The sequence below is a fragment of the Varroa destructor genome, unplaced genomic scaffold, assembly GCF_002443255.2.
Source record: "Varroa destructor unplaced genomic scaffold, Vdes_3.0 BEIS01000005.1, whole genome shotgun sequence".
Taxonomy (NCBI): Eukaryota; Metazoa; Arthropoda; class Arachnida; order Mesostigmata; family Varroidae; genus Varroa; species Varroa destructor.
Window position 1 is genome coordinate 38,435,513 of NW_019211458.1, and position 19,662 is coordinate 38,455,174.

At 38.6% G+C, this 19,662-nt stretch overlaps 2 protein-coding genes across 19 annotated transcripts; one reads left to right on the plus strand and one right to left on the minus strand.

The window, feature by feature from the left end:
- The first annotated feature begins 103 nt into the window (after positions 1 to 103).
- Positions 104 to 5,722, plus strand: LOC111250613 (uncharacterized). 15 transcript variants are annotated; one of them, XM_086989575.1, is made up of 7 exons: positions 105 to 394; positions 1,595 to 1,798; positions 2,021 to 2,120; positions 2,509 to 3,170; positions 4,394 to 4,490; positions 4,614 to 5,069; positions 5,376 to 5,722. In XM_086989575.1, the coding sequence occupies exons 4-7, from the start codon at positions 3,141 to 3,143 to the stop codon at positions 5,426 to 5,428; spliced, it is 636 nt and encodes a 211-aa protein (XP_086845701.1). In that variant the 5' UTR covers positions 105 to 394; positions 1,595 to 1,798; positions 2,021 to 2,120; positions 2,509 to 3,140; the 3' UTR covers positions 5,429 to 5,722. The 15 variants fall into 15 exon arrangements, with proteins under 15 accessions (XP_022661760.1, XP_086845699.1, XP_086845701.1 ...); XM_086989578.1 differs by having other exon boundaries at positions 2,024 to 2,120; XM_086989576.1 differs by lacking the exon at positions 105 to 394 and adding an exon at positions 459 to 773.
- Positions 5,723 to 7,415: 1,693 nt separating this feature from the next.
- On the minus strand, positions 7,416 to 19,614 carry elgi (E3 ubiquitin-protein ligase NRDP1 elgi). Of its 4 annotated transcripts, none has more exons than XM_022808375.2 (6): positions 19,333 to 19,614; positions 15,895 to 16,125; positions 13,857 to 14,054; positions 11,980 to 12,156; positions 9,859 to 10,116; positions 7,416 to 9,445 (listed from the first exon to the last, which is right to left on the minus strand). In XM_022808375.2, the coding sequence occupies exons 2-6, from the start codon at positions 16,123 to 16,125 to the stop codon at positions 9,350 to 9,352; spliced, it is 960 nt and encodes a 319-aa protein (XP_022664110.1). In that variant the 5' UTR covers positions 19,333 to 19,614; the 3' UTR covers positions 7,416 to 9,349. The 4 variants fall into 4 exon arrangements, with proteins under 4 accessions (XP_022664110.1, XP_086845691.1, XP_022664111.1 ...); XM_086989565.1 differs by lacking the exon at positions 19,333 to 19,614 and adding an exon at positions 19,124 to 19,259; XM_022808376.2 differs by lacking the exon at positions 19,333 to 19,614 and adding an exon at positions 18,918 to 19,082.
- Between the last annotated feature and the right edge of the window lie 48 nt (positions 19,615 to 19,662).

Sequence of the window (19,662 nt, forward strand, 5' to 3'; positions counted from 1 at the left end):
ATCAACCTCTCCTGCTGAAAGTCAGTGCTGCTACAGGAACACTTCACCCACTTCTAAGTTCCGGGTGCAGCACAGCCGCTGCTGCAGTCTACTTTCTCTTATTGCAGTCAGCGGTGAAAGGGCTCTTTACGTAACGACTTGCCCTCTGCGCGGTTTGGCGCTAACGGTTTCAAAAAAGTTCTATCTTTTGTTAACTTTTCGTATTTTTTTCTACCCAACGGCTGCTTTGTTGTTCTTTGCAGACTGATCTCCGAACTATTAAGAGCTGCGCCTTTTCTCAATCGGGTGCCACATCCGAGCTGGCGGGCTGGGGGTCAGGAGCGGAGTTGAAAATGTCTCGCTCTATGGCTCGATCAACCTCTCTATTTATTCGGAATATCGGTGACAGCATGCGGTAAGTTGCGGCATTTTCATAAATCTGAAAATCTTAAGTTTTAGCAGCGGTAAATACATGAGAAGTGGGCCGTGTGCTTAAAATTGTACAGAAACAAATTCGTACTCAAATGCTGCGCGTTTAGCTTTCAAGCACTCGAATGATTTTTTGTTTACTTTATCTAATAGCATCATCTATAGTAAAAAAAGTATAAGTTTCCAAAGCATAACAAATAGATTGAATATGTCGAAGAGAGAATTGATGAACTGGAAATCATAAGTACACGTACGGTTGCGAAACCGAAACACCTGTCTCTATCAGGTTATGTCAAGTGTGTCAGTCTAACTACAGTGACAGAATGACATGACATATTTAATGGCCAGTTAACTGAATATTAGAGGTGCGTATATATTAAATCAAAGATTCAGTTCATCTTAGTTGGCGTGTTTGTGCTTAGTGCTGTGGGTGACCTAAAAATTTTGTTTGGTTTCAATTTAAGCATTCTACTTGTGTACACGATGACAGGGTAATACTTTGCAGAATATATTAGTTTTGATCTAATGCAATTAAAAACTAGTTTAGTTAAAAGCTAATCTCCTGAACAAATAAACACTAGTTTCAAAAATAATACCTTTAATTAATACAATTAAAAGCTAGTTTCCTAAAATCCTTCCTAAGAGTTCAAGCCAAGTTGAACTTCATTCCTTTTCTCACAGCAGAAATTACATGTGTGTAAAGTACTTCGATTAATCGAACTTCCGTTTTGAGTATTGTACGTTTTCTTTCGGCGTATGCAGATGTTCGAGCTCGCTTTGTTTGATTGCTGCTAAATTACCATTAAAACGATCAAACTTCTGGGAATGCGCTTGTGAAAACGGGCATTCCATATTTGTTTGCATAATGGTGTGAAATTAGGAGCGAAAGCATATGTAAAAATAGTTTTCATTATGCTTATAAAGTTGTAATGCTGTAATGCTTCACTATACGGAATAATTTTGCTATCTATCACGCAAAAGGTAATTATTTACGGAGTCTTTTTTTATTTGAAAATAAAGTACTTTCGAGATTATCATTTTTTACTGCGAAAAAGAAACATTCTGTTCTTGCTGATAAGTCGTGTGTTGCTCCAAAAATGCAGTTCTTCGAAAGCGGCAGTTTTCTGATGAATTGTCTGCTTAACGGGGTACTCAGACGCCTAATACTGTCGAGTTCGGATTACAGGAAGCATCCATTCAAATATCCGGGTGCGATGGTGTTTAAGAAATGTGACCGAGCATATCTCATCCGTTTATCAAATTAGATATTGTTGGAGGCACATTCAGTCAATTAAACTTGCACGGAGTAGAAATCATATCCCGTATCGATTGGAAGTGAATACAGGATTGCAAAGCAAAGACTCGAATTGACTCGCTCGGCTCGGAAAAGGTTCGGCTGTTCTTTCCACTTTACCATTTTGCAACGGACTGAGCGCTTCTTTTGCAGCCAGGTTGCACCTCCGCATCTTTTAGGTACTGTTCAGATAGGGAAGTGCGCCCTAGTTGGTCAAGTTCTTTCCGATTCTTATTTGTTTAACGACATGTACTACTCGGCAAATGTGATTGATTAAGTAAAGAAACAATCAACTATGTGTTTTTCTGTGCTCCACAGTAGCGGCGACCTCCGTGACGCATTCGGTCGATACGGACCTCTCCTGGACGTTTATATTCCGCTGGACTTTTACACGCAGAAGCCCCGCGGTTTTGCTTACGTACAATATCCTTTTTCCTGCTCATCAAAACTTAACTTTTTCATCGTCACTGCCTGATTGACATCGGTTTTAGTGTTTCGGGAACATTTCCTGCAATGTTGCTTATCGACAGATGTACCCTAACGGATATGGCTGTTTTTTAGACTTAATCAGAATACTGAAGCATTAAAGGAAGAGATAATAAATCTGCCGTAACCGTTAATATACATGTGTTGATACCTTTTAGCGCGGATGTGAGACTCATTCGTCGAAGTCAACCGCATTTTTTAACGAGTCATCACGTTTTGAGTGGAGTCATTTTCGGTTTCTCTCACGTTCTACCTAAGTAAATGCAATTTTTCCTTCTCGCATCTATACGCTTATAACTTCATGTTTATGCGCTTCTCAGATCGCGAGCAAGCGCGACGGAGCCAAGCAACGCAAGGGCAAGTTGAATAGACCAAGTACCTGTTGTCGAGCGAGCGACGATGGCGATGACTCCGAGGAAGCAGCATGAGTACCGCAAGCTCTGGGCGTGGTGCAGGCAGAAAGGCCTTCCCCAGGACCTTTCAAGGCGTTGTAGTGTACTAACGAGTTGACGATTTTCGGATAATGTAGTTTCAGTGACAGAGATAAGGAGAAAAAATCGAAAGATAACCAGTTGTAAAGGTCGGTAGTGGTACAAGGGCAGGCAGTCGAGTGAAAGACATCCGATTTGCATAGGAACGACGGCCAGAAACAAAGAGAGAGAAACAGGGAAAAGGCAAGCGATTTTGTCGATTTGTCGACTCGCTAGACGAAATTCGAGTTCTGTCGGAAGTTGGTGACGCTTTGATCGCGCTCCTCAGGGTTCGCACGTCAGGAAAAGATTTAGAGAGAAAAGACTCAGAGAAGAGACAGAAAGAAAGCAAAGTCGAAATAGGAGTGTGTCTGCTATCAGGTGCACTGGTATTGCGTTCCGCGCGTGCACCTTTGTGATCGCTCACCGAGTGTGTATGCGTTCTCAAGCTTCTCCCCCATCACCGCGCAAGCTCCACGATCATGACGATATCCTTTTTTAAACGACCTCGAGTAAGCATACAACACACAGTGATAGAGATTAGGTGTTTGCTACTGGTAGGTTTTTCGACTAGTTGTATACCATAGCCGTGACGTCTGTTCTGTAAGTCTTCAATAAGACCGTTGAGAGATTCAATCCGTTTTGGGAGATTTATTTAGAAAAGGAACTATCCAGCTCAGTCGTTGAGCCTTTATCGTAAGCATTCTGCTTCGCTTAACTTTATTTACATTTGGCTCAGTTTCTCTGCGTTCCTAGTTAATATAGCCCAGCTGTTATTTGCCGCCCTTTAATATCAATGATATTTAATGCGCTCGTTTATCCCGTCACGTCAAACGGGACATTGTATCTAATTTGTAGAGCTGGCCTCGCACATAGCCAAAGCTTGTGGTATTAGAGTGACTTGTAGCTCTTTTTTGTCGAAAGCATCGTTTCCGGTTGACGTTGTGCTTCTGCTGAATAGTCTTTCCGTTCTTACTGATAGTATAGTTTTGTTTGCGTTGTCCCTGCATTGCTTGGCTCTACCGCTCTCTGCTGCTCTGCATGATGCTCTGCCGACGCTTGGCGGCTAATTTGTCCCGTGTTTGAAGTGAGTGGAATCGCTTGTTATATTTCGCCTAGATAGAGCATTTCGTTTCGTTTCGTTGCATTAGTACACTTTCATCATATGTACACAACTAGTGTTGATATCAAAATTACGTATGATCTGAACCTGGGCTAAGGAAGAACACCTGAGTGCAAGTGCGTAACTCGGGGGTGGGGAGAAAGAAAGTGAACAAAATGATTTATGTAGATTATAGCTAAGGTCGAATATATTCACGGTCCATTTTTATGTTAAAGCATCAAGCAAACAAAGCTTGCTCTACTTTTTTTGGAGTCTATGTGCATGTTCTTAAGTGTTCCGTTCCGTTTTCTAATCAGTTCCATTTCGTGGGTAGTTTTTTCACACGAGTGTTCGATTGTGAATTTCTGTGTAGCGTAGTCGGAGAATACCAGTGAACCAGTACACTAAAAACTGATTAGAACAGTTAGAATAGTTGTTGCTATGTATAAAGTTATAGAATGGTAGTAAGTTAGTACGCTGAAAGTTGCTCAGAAGTTGTACTACTTTGTAGGTATGAGAGTAGGTTGTAGACTAATATAATTTATTATTATGTAGTAGTCTAAATAGTAGGTATATACTAGACAAGTATTGTGGCTACGCAATTGCCTTAATGTTGACCCTGTCACATTCGAGAGTTTGCGAGATGCAGAAGACGCAATGGAAGCCATGCACGGAGTCCGCCTTCATGGAAGGGTGATCGAAATCGAATTCGCGCAAGGCGAAAGAAAAAGTAAGTGTGGCGAGTCGTCGTTAACTACCCATATAACGATATGTCTGTCACAGACAATACAGAAATGATATTAGTAATTTTCTTCCCCAGTCCCAGCTGTTCCTTCTTTGCATTCGGTCTTAGCTCCTAAACAGATGCGCGCACAAGAGGGTTCTCGAGGGCGTTGTCACTCCCGTTCACCTTTACGCCGACGATCGAGATCGCGATTGAGGAGTCCGATTCGTTCGTCACGTTACTCGCGCAGCCCGGTTTACAGACGGGACGACCGGGACCACCGTGACCAACATCGGGATCACCGCAGCGGGGCTGGCGATTACGTCCGTGGCCGAGGCGTAGACTCAGACCGGGATCGGGGCAGTGAATTTGATCGGGAGCGAGAACGAGAACGCGACAATGCGCGTAGCCGCCGGCGACGGGATTCGCGCGAGTATCCCCGCTTCTGTGACGAGGATGACGAGTACGGCACGGCTGACAACAGTCCCAGCCGTCGTTCATGGTGCGTGACTGGAGGTGAGGCGCGGGAAGGCCAGCTGAGTGTTAGTTCTACGGGCAACCCGTCTGTTTCACCCCAGAAAGAAAGTTAGTCACCAAACGACTCAACACATCGGTTCGCTGGATGTGAATTGAACAGAAAAGTTTTCCTTTTTTATAGGATGAGAGTTCACAAGTTTTACAAGACATTAGTCGATTAGTTGCGCGCTGTGACGTCATGAAGCCAACGTGATTCATGTGTCTTATTACGTAGCATACATTCCCTCTTCCAAATTTTAAATTGTGACATTTCTCACATTGGAAACACACAGTGGACAGTGCAAAATGATAGTGCTTTAGTAAATAGGTTTCTTCTTTCCTAACATTCGTACGTCCTTTTGGTGTATGTTCCAGGCGAAGTCGAGATGGGCCTCGTTGAGGCGGATCAGAGCACAGCTAGCGTCTGACGTTCGGATGTTAAAGTCGGGGATTTCAGATTTGTGATTTTTATTGTGACGCTGTGTTTGTGGAATTAAGGCCTACTGATCAAATAATGCTCAAAGAGTGGTTCTATATGGTCCCGAAAATGCATAGTCTATCAAAGAAATGTTCGAAGTTCAAACAAGCGCAAAGGAACACTGGACGTACGTTATTGAGGGATGTGCTCAATTTCTCAATACGCAATTTGTAATATATTGTGCAGCCAAAGTGAACTGCACCCTGTATGCTTGCTAACATTAAATATATAGTGTATGGTGATACTTCTTGTTGTATTTTTTGGCAAATGTATTCTTCCGGTACAAAACACAAAAGCCGGTGATTGGTATTAAACAGAGTCACTTTCTGTTGTGCTATATTGTTACGGTAGAGCCATCAAGCATGTGGAGGACAATGTTAATAATACCACTGCTTTTTTTTATATTTAACATTCACTAATAATACTGCTTTAAGAGTTCTGGTCTGGTACATAATTAGACCTTAAGTACTTTGTTAAGATAGCTGTATTTAATTTTAATCCAAAAAATAAAACAGACCTTTCTATATGTTGTTTGTAATTCTTCTATCAAGGCAACCATTAATCTTCATGCCTTATAAAATCAGCAGACAGATTGGATGTTATGTAAATAGTAGGAATCTCAGCGTGTGGTTTGTAATGTCATTAAAATAAAAATTAAAATAAAAAGATAGGGTTCCGCCTATCTTTTATAAACGCGTGAGCAGCAACGAGAAGCCGACATTCAAGTATGTATGTTCGCGGGCAACTTCGCGAAGTCAGGGGTACACATACAAAGGTACACATATAAAGGTAAGTTAGTACGAATCACGCTCACGTGTCCGTAACTCGGAATTTAACATTTTGATCACAAACACCTGGCTATTTTGTGAACGTGTTTTGCAAGCAATTAGATAGCACGTGGTAGGTCATCAGCGGGTGAACGAATGAGGCAAACCATCGTTTATGGTCGCCGAGCTTGACTCCTCTGTAGGTCCGGTATTCCTAAACAGGAATAGAAAATTACCTCTTTAAATAGATATTTCGAAATTGTTGCTTGTACGTTCTAATTGACAACAAAAAAATTCTTCGCACTGATTTTAATGCATTGCTGCTGAGTTTGCGGAGATTCGTTGTAATCGCACCACGTCTTTAGAAATAAACCAGCTTTCCTTCAACAAGCACAAACACCTATTTCTGCGATAGCGAGCTCTATATGTTATCCGTGGATATTCATTATGACAGTTTTTAGTATTTTGGATCTAATTCCTTGCCGTGGTTACTACGCATTACATGAAACTACAAGAATAAACGAATGAAGCTTAGCATGCGCATGGAGCTCGGACGAAAATTTCAATTTACTTTTGCATTCCACTTATCGATCTCAACGAAAGGGTCCCAAAGCTTGTACTTCACAATTAGCTCGACCGGTTAACTGTCCGGATCGCACTGTCCTGGAACGCACTGGATTTCTATTAACAGAATAATACCTAATGTACACCACAAAAGAACTCATATGCAATATGCTTGGCCACCTTAATAAGATGTTCATAACGAAAATAGTAGTACAGAATTCAAAACGTCTTATTAAATGTTTTATTAAAATTTTATTATTAGTTGTGTAATAATAATAATAATATAATACATAATATATTAATTATTATTATTAATAATAATAATTATCTAGCTATAAACCAATAAGAAGATGGAAACTGCCGCAGTGAGTTCTACTCGGTCGGAAATTAATTCGCAGTAAAATAATAGACCTAATAACTATTTTTATTATTATTTATAGTTATTAGGTCGAATTAATTTCGTGAACGATACAACCGAGTAGAACTCACCGCGGCAGTTATAATCTTCTTATTGGTTTAGCTAGAGGTTTAGCTAGATTACCTTCCGCAACTAAATAACCACGAGCTTGATAAGGCTTTTGCAATAATCGAAGAAAATAAAGCAAATTATACCGTTTGAGGACTTACTTTATTGGCGTTGTTTTAATCATCTCTATCAGTCTAACGCAGTTATATTTTTCACATTATTCATTGAATTAAAATTTACTTTGTATTGACATAAATAACACTTTTACTCATCCATTCAGTGTTAGCTTTTGCTAAAACCTGTCACAAGTATTGCTTTTTACCTATTTTAACTATACAGACATGTACAATGAGGGCTACCACCAGCATGTGTGTCCATATGGTAAGGTCCGCGCGGCTATCTAACAAATAGGCTGCAACAGTGAAGCACAAAATAATGGGTAGCTGAAGTACTGAATTGCCGTAGAATGTTGGCAAATATTCGATGATGATTGATCATTGAGAAAAGCACATAAATTCGTTGCCACACTTCAGGCTGTAATTATATTATTACTACCCATTCGGCATATATGCGATTAGATAGTTCAAACCTCAAATGGCAGTAGGGGGAGAGTGATTAAACCATTCGGCATATATGCGATTACGTAGTTCAAACTTCAAATGGCAGTACGGCAAGAGTGATTAAAGTGATTAATGTCTCTTGTCATTTGTGTCGTTTTGCGATGTGGACCGAAGTTAGAAATTCTAAAATGATACCGCTTTTCACACCTCAGTCCTACCTTACATATTATCGCAATGACAAATTGAATGGATAATGATCCATGGTGAATATTGCTAATATACGATTAGTAATACTAAGATGAACGCGCTATAATCATGCGGAATTCTATGAATGCAATTTTATACTAAAAATGTAAAAGAACTCGTGTGTTCTCGCCTAACCTGATGGCTCAGCTGATGTTGTAACATCTACACCAAAATCAACGCGATATCCCTAAACACAAACATTTTCGTTCCTCCCTTGAGCTTGTTTTCGTTTGATGCCTTAAAAAATTTGTACTCCAGATTACAAACGTTCACTAATAATAAAAATACACTAAGTGTTTCAACTTTTCTTGTCTTTTCTTCTTTAAATGGAGACAAAATCACGTTCTTTTCTCTATTAATCTATTTAATTTGTTATGTATTTTAAAATATTATTTAAACCTCAGTTAACTGAGGTCGGATTTATTAGCAATATACGTTGTATTATACTGCAAGGGTTGTTTTAACAAAATATGGTTTTGAACATTGAATGGTCATATTTCTCGTAGGATATGTATTCAATAGTTATCGTAGGCCAATCGCATTGTTTATATTCAGTTTTCGGTAAATATTAATCATCTCGTACAACGAGTATTTAAGGATATGAAACTATAAAAGTACATAATTCACTAAACCTTTTCTAATCGTGTGCTAAAACGTATTCACGTTATTAGGTAAAAACAATTTACAAAAACATAATAGCTTCTAACCAAGCAACCTTCCCATTTATTGGATATATCAGCCTCAAACCGTAGCTCGTTTAGTTGTATAGTAGGCCCTTCCTACTAAGTTGTCAATAATTAAAACCTGCTGCTCATTTTCTTCTCTGAATTTATATCAGTCCGTTTATGCTGAACGCTTGGGAGAACAGCGTACCGGCCTTTACTGCCTTCTAAAGTGAAGGATCCTTAGCCAATGCTACAAAAATCGTTTGTGATCATTGCCCTCTATCATTGCTCTCGTGATCTCGTACTCAAAGAAATGAAATATTTTCGGGCATCTACTTAAAAATCCTTGCGATTTTTGAAGAGCGTTGCAATCACCTTAGGAGCAACGTAACTTCACCGGTTGTGCCGCAATCCAATCGCAAAACCTTTTGCGGACTTTTGATCTATAATTAGTAGTATCATAAATGACTAACTATTCTATTTGTAGGTGTTTGTCTTATTGTTGTGGTCTTCGTTATTATTAAGGCAATCCTAAATTAATCATTTGTTATTCTGTTCTAAAAGTCGTTGTCATGTGAACGTACAGTTACTACAATTGGCTAGCTACTCGATGCCGTGGGCGAAGATCATAATTAGCCCCGGTTGTACCATCATATCGTCACCCATATGCATGTTATCGCACGCCAAAGCTACCACCGCCTGAAAAACAAACTCGCAAAAAAGTCAGTTACTGGTTTACACTGATCTTCATTAATAATTGTGCCATTTCCAAGTTATTTCTTATATACGGACATCAGTATAAAATCATGTACACATGCTGTTTGTAATCATTAAGTGTATTCAATAGTTATTAATAATTACAGGCTGCAAGAGTACCGGAAAAAAAAAGTAGGTACGTAATTAATTCGATTCGATTGTTGCTTTTGGTTTTATTGATGCAAATGTGTTCTTTCGTTCCCATATGTTGAAATCTCACATATAATATAAAAAAAAAACAGCATTAATCAAACTCACTTCTAAATTTCGTTGTCACAAATGTGTAATACATATAGAAGTGTGATAAAAAAAATAATCTGTTGGTGCACTAAATCATGTCAATAAATGCAGCTTACCTGTTTACCTGGTATCCTTTTGCACACAAAATTTTCGAAAGCTCTGCGATTGCGCTGCCGTGTTTCCAATGTATCAAGCCCACGAGGCCATTTTCGTTCATGAGCATTTTCGATCAACTCATTGATAACTCCTAGAGGACAGCCGCTATCAATTAAGGCGCGTTTGACCATATTTTGCAAAACACGATCAGGTGTTGAGATCATTCCACCCCAGCGGGTCACACGCGCGATATTTAAATTTGATGACCATAGCGCCAACTGGTGAAAAATAACACACATGCACCAACAAAATGTTTAGTGTTATTATATTGCTACCTTTATATCAGAATAATCAAGACGTTTTCTTTGCTGTATATTTTTAATAGATTTCAATCAAGGATAGCCATATTGACAAAACACTATTAAACGACACTTTATTGAATGGACTATTAACCAAACTTGCAAGTCAATACCTGTTTAACTGAGATCGGAACGATACAGCAGTGTAACTCAAATTGGCCCTAGCTACGTTAGCGTAGATACAAAAAAAAAAAAAAGAAAGATCAAAATAGTAATGTGGCGATGCGGCAAATAACAACAGGTAATACAAAATTAGAATATCTTTGAAGGGCAGACCGTCAATTCAGCGGACTCATCATTCTACAGCCGCCTTAATTTTCTATGTGAAAGCTACTTATGGTCATCCTAAGCTCAGGCCTTAACAGAAATCTCTTGTAAACCACCCACTTACGACGTGAATCATATGACTAACGGAAGTTTAAGTTATGAAGCTAAGGATAATATTCAGCAAATTAGTCGATGAATTGCCTATTTCATCGCACATTGAAGACTTGAGCTGGAATTGTAGAGAAGAATTGAGTCGTTGATAGGTGAGGAATCCGCACTACCTTAATCGATCTCTTTTAAACAATATTTCGACTAACACGCTCTTAGATTTATTTGGACTGAGAATTTTGATGCCCTTCAGCAGCAGTCACCATAGTGACTATCCACAGGATCCATAGAATTTATTAACTGTTTCGATTCCTACTAAACGTATACCGATACATACACAAAGATACACATACGATGTAAAAGAAATTAAAGAGGGCGCTCTTTATCGAATAAGTATGTTGAACGAAGAACGAACAAATTATTAATTAAATTATATCTTAAACAATTGGTTTTTGTATATTGCTTCGAAGTAACACAGCGCATATTTCGTAACCTCATTCGTACCCGAAGAAAAGAATATATTTAGGCACATCCTATAGACTAATGAAAACCTAGTAAGATAGTATTCTTAACTCATACGTACTACATCATGGACTAAACGCAAATAAACTGAAAGCTAGTGACGTCTCATTTTTGTGTAAGGTACCACAATGCGCTACTTGATACACGAAAACAGCAAATTTCTATTCTCAAAAATAAAAACTGAGACTTCTATCTATTATAGTAGTTTTGCTTTGTCTACACATGTCAATAGCCTTTCTTTTATGACATCCACGCCAGTCTACATGCTGACGGCTTCTCTCTGATAGGATTAGGGAAAGATCCTTCATTGTCGACTTCAATAAACGGTTTCTAGGGTTTACCCTAGAAAGTAACTTCTTTAAACCAGCAACAACCGCTACGAGCTACTCATAGTATTAGATCAATAAAACCAGTCTGTATTTCTAGAAGGGATCTTAAGAAAGATCATCCTTCGAGCATCGTGCTGGCGATAATTTGAACGTCTGTAATGTTGCGGAAAACCGTGTTGGCACTGCCTAGAATGATTAGTCGTAGTTAAATAGGATTCGAGGAGAGGAGCTAGATAAAAAAAAAAATCTAATCGTCCGAAATCTAAATGTCCGGAAAGCGTACAGTTGTCACCTACCCTAAGTTTGGAGTCTGGGAACGAAAAAGGGACCTCCAGTAATATTATCTCTAAAAAATGAACCAGCCTCATTGAAACTTAGACTTTATTTTTAAACTTGCAATAGTTAAATTAGCTAGGGTCTACGAACTTCGCGTCACGTCGTTGCCTTTTGATAGTTTGACCGTTCTCCGCGAAATCCTATAGATACGCTCATTTTTGCCTACACAGTATCTTGTACAGAAAGACGTTGAATCACTTGACAAAATCTGCCTGTTTACCTGCTCAATTCTATCCTGAAAGTCAGCGGAATTCAACGTGTGAGGCACTGCACTAGCTCGGAGATCCTTGAGGCGACAGATCTCCTCTAGCTGAGAGCTAATTTGCCTTTCCAATTCTGCCACTCTCGCCTGCTGCCTTAGCGCAAGAGCGCGCAGTTCTTTGATGCAATTATGGTCCTGCTCAGATGAGTTTAAAATATTCGAGTTACTCGAGTCTATAAAGCCACAAGCCTATTTTTTGTTATGTCTGAAGATAACGAAGTTACAGTTATCGAAACTCTTACGTTAATACTTGTAATATACAGTAACAGATATTTGTTAAGGCAGTGCTAGCTTATTACAATAACGAACGACAGTTAGTTGGCGAGTGAAGAAGCTGATTTTTGTATGCACTAATTAATGTGTTAGATGTTTTAGGGATGAAAACCGTAGCGCCCTTTGGAGGCTCATTCTTTTTTGTATGATCTGTGCTCTTGCGGATCGAGTAATCAGAAGCGTTCAATATTTCAATGTCTTGGAGAGCAACACGGAACCAGTTCAAGCTGTGATGGTAATCCGGATCTCCCGTTGGAAGGACGCATCTGTTAAAATGATCACGTAGCCATAATCGGCTCTATTTAGTTTTTAGATTGTCACAAGCACAACAGTGCTTAGCGGGACCCATATCTACAATCCTTAAATGACGCGGTGGGTTTTTAAGTGGGTAACATTTTTTCAGGTTATAGGTAAGCTTGTAACATAATACCAACCGCTACAAGCCGATGATGTTATTTTCGTTATCGTGATGCCAATATTACAATACTTCTACTGATAAGAAAGAAAAGAATGGTGATATCCAACAGACAAGAAATATAATGATGAAACACGTGCTGAATAACGTGCCGTAATGAAATTGTTACTTGCAAGACCTAACTAACTAGGCGACTATTCGCAACAATAATTCAATATGGGGTAGCGAAGGTTTACAATGTCTAGGAAAAGTTCTTCCACCAATACACAGTGTTTCATTATCTGTTTACAGGTATGTGGACAGTTCTTAATGATAGTAGCAACATTGTTAATGTTATTTTTAAACATCTCTCACTAACTTAAACTTTCATAGATCCGCGAATACTATGATTATTAAATTGTTCGCGTATTTTGAGGGTTAAAACTACCATTAGCGACCTTGAACGTCCTGAAGTTTCTTCTTATCTAGATTCAATTAATCATCAGTCAGTATGTCCTGTATAGTTACTGGCGCGGTTTAAAAAGGCGGCTACAACTTTGAATAATAATAATAATAATAAGCTGAGTGTGGTTGAAATGGAGTCGGTCTTTAAGAAGCCACATGCGCGATATACTGTATCCGAACAATATTATATGCAAAAAGTCATGGCAGTACCTTGAAACGATAAGGTAGACACACCATTAAACAGGAGTGTTTAATGATGGAAGCAATAGTTACAATAGGACTTGAGATAAATGGTAATTTTTTCAAAGATCACGCCAAAGTAAACACCACATGCTTAATATATTCCCGCTAAATATCTTACTGAGAATTGCTATGCGTAATTTTTAGTGAGGTTTTTGAAAAGTACTGAACTATCAGACTCCCAACAAATAGTACGATCGTTGTGCAAAGAAATGTTTCAAATAAAATTAAACAGTTACTGTCATTTGTGCCTGCTCTACTCGAAAACGTTTAAAAGAATACCAGCTATACCAAAAAAAGAGGGCACTGGGATTTTGGAAGGAGTAAGTAAATGAACAAATGATCACCCCATAGTGGTCAAAATCTCGCAGAATGATCATCTTGAGTTGAATCAGCATGCTAATATAGCGTGTAAAAGAAAAAGAAATGGGTAAGATATCACGAAAAGCGCATAAAAACTAACCCTGAGCTCGTCCTTAGGTATGACGAGATCACAGCCTTCGGTACACGTGACTGGTCGGCCAGGATTGAATTCACAAACGGTTTCATGAGATTCTAACCTGTCAAGTTTAACAACTTCAGTACAGCCGTGTTCAGCGAATTTGCAGGATAATGTCAACCGTGACAGCAGCGTTCGAAGAATTCGCGGAACAGGTTTTAACTGAAACACAATACAACTAACTATCACATATAGATTCAATAAAGCTAAGCTGGCACACAATAACACAGTGGTTGATTGTGCTAGCTTAGTTAACGACTATGCTTGACAGTTTGCTGAGTAGTGCAACGAACATGTGTAGCTTGAAGTTCAATTAGAAGTTACATACGTATCGACGAATTTACGTATAAATGAAATGTTCTAAAGGGTACATAAAAGTCGTTCTTGATAATACACCTAATTATACTTAGCCCTTAAAGATGAGCGTGTTTTACCGCAATAAGAAGTGGCGTGTAAATCTGGATCTTTTCTTATGCTTTATTATTTAAGACTATGTATGAATAGAGATACAATTCAGTCAAATTTTTTTCAGATGTTAAAAGTCATTCCTGACGGGTATGATTATACTATATAACTATCACCATTCTCCACAATATCAATTTGGAACCTAGAGCTCTTACTAATTATGTTTGAAATACTATTTCTTGAATGTGCTGCCAGTAACTGTTTAATAGTAACTCTGTGCCAAGCGATACTGGTAGGTGTGAACTCGTTAAAGTGTTTCTCAACTAAGGTGATAGCAAGTAAATAACCTTTAAAAATGTAAATGGTCAAAATCGCCAAAGGTGAAAAAATGCAAAAAAAAAACTCTACAGAATATCTGTATGGCCCAATTGGCAATTGATGTTTTTTTTTTTAAAAAAACACGTAGTTTATAGTTAGTATAAAAAATCCTAATGTGCCAGAAAGGGCTGTCTGAGCTTTTTGATTATTTTTGAGCCTTTTAAATTTAAACTCTATCGAAGATCTTGCAGTTAGCCCCATATGAATTTTCTTGTATTATTTAGAAGCTGCATGCAAACTGACGAAAACGCAGAGCTTCGACTTAGGGCGGAAAAATAAATTCTTAGTCGCATTGACGCTTTACTCAGCGCAAAGGACTGGGCAATAATTGATCTTCGCCCTAAATTCGAGAACAACGCAGTGCCTTTCGTCACGACGAATTTGTTGCATTGTTCTGAACCAAATTATCCAAAAATCAGCTGAGAAAACCAGCTTACTTCTGGTATCCGGAGTAGTCGGTCAACAAATGCTCGATACGACAAGCGATAGCCCGCCATGTACTAACCCAGGTTTCGACGCTGCATCTTGTATATATGGACAGCCCAGTATATGTCGAGACCAGGGTGTCAACAAAGTTACCTATAAATGAAATTTCCCTAAAGGTGCACAGACATAGGACATCCTTGATAATTCTTTTGACTATACTTGGTTCATGGAATTGTGTCTATTTATATAAGTGTGACACGATGAAATTTACATCATCAACTTATAAGCAAAAGTAAATATTCATCAGAAAAATTATTAAAATATACGAGATTTATCAAGTGACGTTTCAATGAGTAGATCTGTGAAAACACCAATGACAGGCTCGATTATAATAGATACGTAGAATCGAAATCGAAATATATGGGAGACGAGGGCAGCGTACGTTTAAGTGATTCAATTTAGTTAGTCAACTTAGGTAACTTAACCAAACGATATGAAATTCGCTACCATAGAACACTGCCGGTCTGGGTCAATCGAGTTATAAGTTAATTATTATTAGCTTCACAGTGCTGTACTGGTCTGTGTTATAATTACTCAGCCAATTAGTTTAGATATGTGACTACCGGTGACATCAATAAATATATTTTGGAACCTCTCTCGTTTTCTACAACGAGTGGATGCAAGTCAAGAGATAAATGTGCACAAAAAAGCTATGAAATAATACATATCCATGACACTTGGCAATGTTTGCAACACTGGCAGAGAGTGTTTTCGCCAGTTTAATAAGCCTTACCTCCTGAATAGTGATGGCACTTCTATCGATGGGACAGCTAGGTTTTCGGTCTATCCAGTTGTGAATACATTCTTTGCAAAAAGCATGTTCGCATTGTGGCGTGTGCACAGGTTCCTGAAGAACTCCTGAGCAGATCGGGCATACCAGCTCCTCGTCGACGCTAATAGGGGTTCCAGCAGCCCCAGAACCGCTGGCAGATGCGCTGACGAAACGGGCTAGCTCATAACCCATCTGGAAATTGGTGGGGTACATAAAATACAACACATGTAGAAATCAAATCTTATCAGTACATTAGCACAGTGACTAAGTGCAACATCTCGGTAAAATATAAGACTTCTGAAAATAGCTCATTCAAATTAACGGTTCAAATGGCTTACGTGTACAAGTCTTTCGTCATAAAAGTTAAGGGCGACTACTTTAGAACGTATGCTAAGACACGTATGTACATACAAACATATTGAAGTCCCTTAAATCCTAACAATAAAAAAATTAGTTGTAATTTCATTTACGACACTCGGAGCTATATGAAGGATCGTCATCCTTCTTCGCCCCCTGGGAAGTCTATCTTCGGGCAATTGGATTGCCTGAATGAGGAACCCATCCTCAAAAATAATTTTTTTTCAACATTGCGCGGTATAGCCCCCCAGTGCATCTGTGAAGAAAGGGCACGTCTGCGCAAAGCCGTTTACGAAGACATTGCATGGTGCCGTGATATCACTTTTCGAGAAAGTAAGGATAGTACGGAGAAAACATATATTTCAATAAAGTAGCATAATACCGAAATTTCCAACACCCCGAATCCTTGTAGAAAGAATACTAATAAGCTCAGCATTCCTGTATTGTTCCAAAAAAAATTTTCGGTTCAAATGGCCCATTTGAGACCAATGTCATAGTATCACGCAATGTGCGAATATTTAAGCTAGTGACATGATTTGATTTGCTTGCTTATTTATTTTTTAGTTTTCTAAAATATTGTCAATAAATAGTTCACTACTAGAATTTGATGATTTATATTATTAACTCAAAATAATACAGCCAGCCTTTATTAAAACAGTTAAGCATACGCTATTAACCTATAGTATAATTAAACGAAGATCCAGCTTGGTTTGGAATGGAACAGAATAGAATAGAAAAATTTATAATTAGTGGGTACTTGCTTCAAATACAGATTTTACCGTCGAAGCAAAAAAAAAAAACAAAAATCAGGCTTTGTCCCCGCACTGTCTGCAATTTGGACTATTACCCTAGCCCTCTTGGGAAAAATCCTCAATTGTCGATATCGTACGCTTAGTTTCCGTTATCAGAAATTGTTGATGATGTATAACCGTGTATGAGAGGGCTCCGAAAAAGTCAACCTCTTGCGTGCAGCTGTCAACATTGCATAGGATAAGGGCTTCGTTATTTTCTTTACGCAGAATAAAAGTTGCGGTCAGTGCTAAGTCATAGCGGTAACAAAACTAGAACACCGATAAACATATGCAAACACAAATATTTTACTTGCCTAATAATAGCGGCAAATATGGCATAGTCTTGCGCGGGCGTAGTCATTTACATAGAGATACTACGTCTTAAATAATGTGTAGCCAATTTTTACGTTCTAAACTTAACCAGTGTTGCTTATCGCAGAAGATACTTCCACTGTTCTATGATTGACTTTTAAAAAAATTGAATTCACAATTTGAAATAACCTGTGAACAATTCGTGCTGCGGCTTCTGCTCTTCTTTCTTGGAGAACTCGATGATAAATAACTTTGGTAAGGCGAAGAGTGGCTGGTTTTGGATGGCACAGACTAAGCCATCTGTGTACTTCTGTCGATCACAGATGAGACATCTAGCGAGCCTCGGCATATTCAACTCGACAAAGAACTATGCTCGCGTATCTACATTAGAAATATGTGTGGTTCATTTTTTACGAAGATGACATAAGTCTCAGTTTAGCAAAAGTTTGTTATCGTGACATTTACACTCAGTAGTAGTATGCATTATGGTGATCGCGAATTAGGTAGATGTTTATTGTTATCAAGCTGAATTTAGTCTCCATAGTGAAATAGCTATTGTTTTGATACTTTGGAAAGGACTATTGATACTTGTTCCGCATCACATGATCAGGCGTCCTGCACTACTATTATTGCAATGTTTATATAGTCAACGGTTGTTTGAAGATTATGTTGATGAAAGTTTGCTGTAAACAATGTAGTCAATGATAAGTTGTAAGATCAGCAATGCCTACATATATTTTATTATTATATTGTAATTATGTATGAATTACGAGAACTAATTTTAAATCAACTACACTGCGAGCGACCTCTGTAAAGTACCAGGTTAAACACACACGCTTAGTATTATAGACATAGTTCGTTTGGAATAAATGCAAAATAATATTACACTCAGTACTACTTGAGTACAAAACACGTCTGCTGATAATCTCGGATCTAATCGAACGATTCACGAAAATGAGGACAAACAATGAACAACAAAACGAAAAGGTATTCTTCTCCCAGTGTCGATTTACAGAATTCTTGGTGAGAGCAACTACCAGCGAACAACGTTCGTATTGTGTTGATTGTGGTTTTATACTGGTTATTCAACGAAACAAAACAGTTATACGTCGGTAATCAATAGAACATACTACATTGTCATTGTGCAGACCTTTAATTTGTGTTCTAAATAAAATGGCTCAAGCATTATTCTCCATAAATGGTCATTCGACTAATAAATAAGGTTGATCAAATTCTTCTAATTCAAGGCGCTTATAAGTGCCCAATACGAATGCTTACCGTCTGGCGAATATATATAAAGCTCGTCTTATTATATTTACAATCAGATAAGCATAAGCGTTGCTCCACTATGCAATTTCAATGACTGAGCAGTTGTGAACTTTCGCGTGAATAGTCTATTACCGTTTGCAGATATCTTCAGATTGTTTGCAATTACTAAGCCACTACACAAACTTGTAATCAACAAGGTTTGTACGACACAGTCTAGATTTACTACTCATTGACTATTTCATTTTTCCAACTAACCGTGTGCGTCGTACGCGGTCAGCAGCCACGGTTGCGCGATATTCTTGTGACAAAAAAAAATACCAAAAAAATACAGTAAGTGTTAAAAATAACAGCAATAATCCCGCACTGGTAACAAATTGTTTCCCAACAATTCGTTAGACCAAAATGCCGTATGACCGACACCCAGCGAAGTTCTCAACGGGTGCCAAGATCTGTTATCTTACCGTGACAGTTGTAGTCACGGTCGTTACGACACCACACAGGTAGTTTGTCCATACGGGTACGTTTGATAAGACAAACATAAACATGGGACCAATGATAGCCCGGACAGCTCGATATTAGTCTGCTTGCTGTTTGCATATAACATAATCGAATAAACCTTTTTTTTTATTTTTTGTTTATTCTAGGCCCTACCTACTCAGTGGATACTCACAGTTCAGATAGGTTAGTTGACTAGTCGGCTGCCGACGATACGTCGCCGTTGAATAACGGGAATTCACAGCGCAAAGACATAGACGTAAACCCAGAACATTACAGTACTTAAGTCGCCCGCAGTAGCAGCAGCATCAGCAATGATAACGCCAGCTGCAGGAGCGATACTCGTCAAAGATTACTGGCAAACGACACTCTCCATGATCACTCTTTTTGAGGCGGAACGCTGTCCGTACTTCCCGACAAAAAAACACCGCTAGCATACACCAGTCGCAACAACAGCATTGCTGCTTACGAACAACTGCCAGACCGCCCGCAGGGACAATATCCT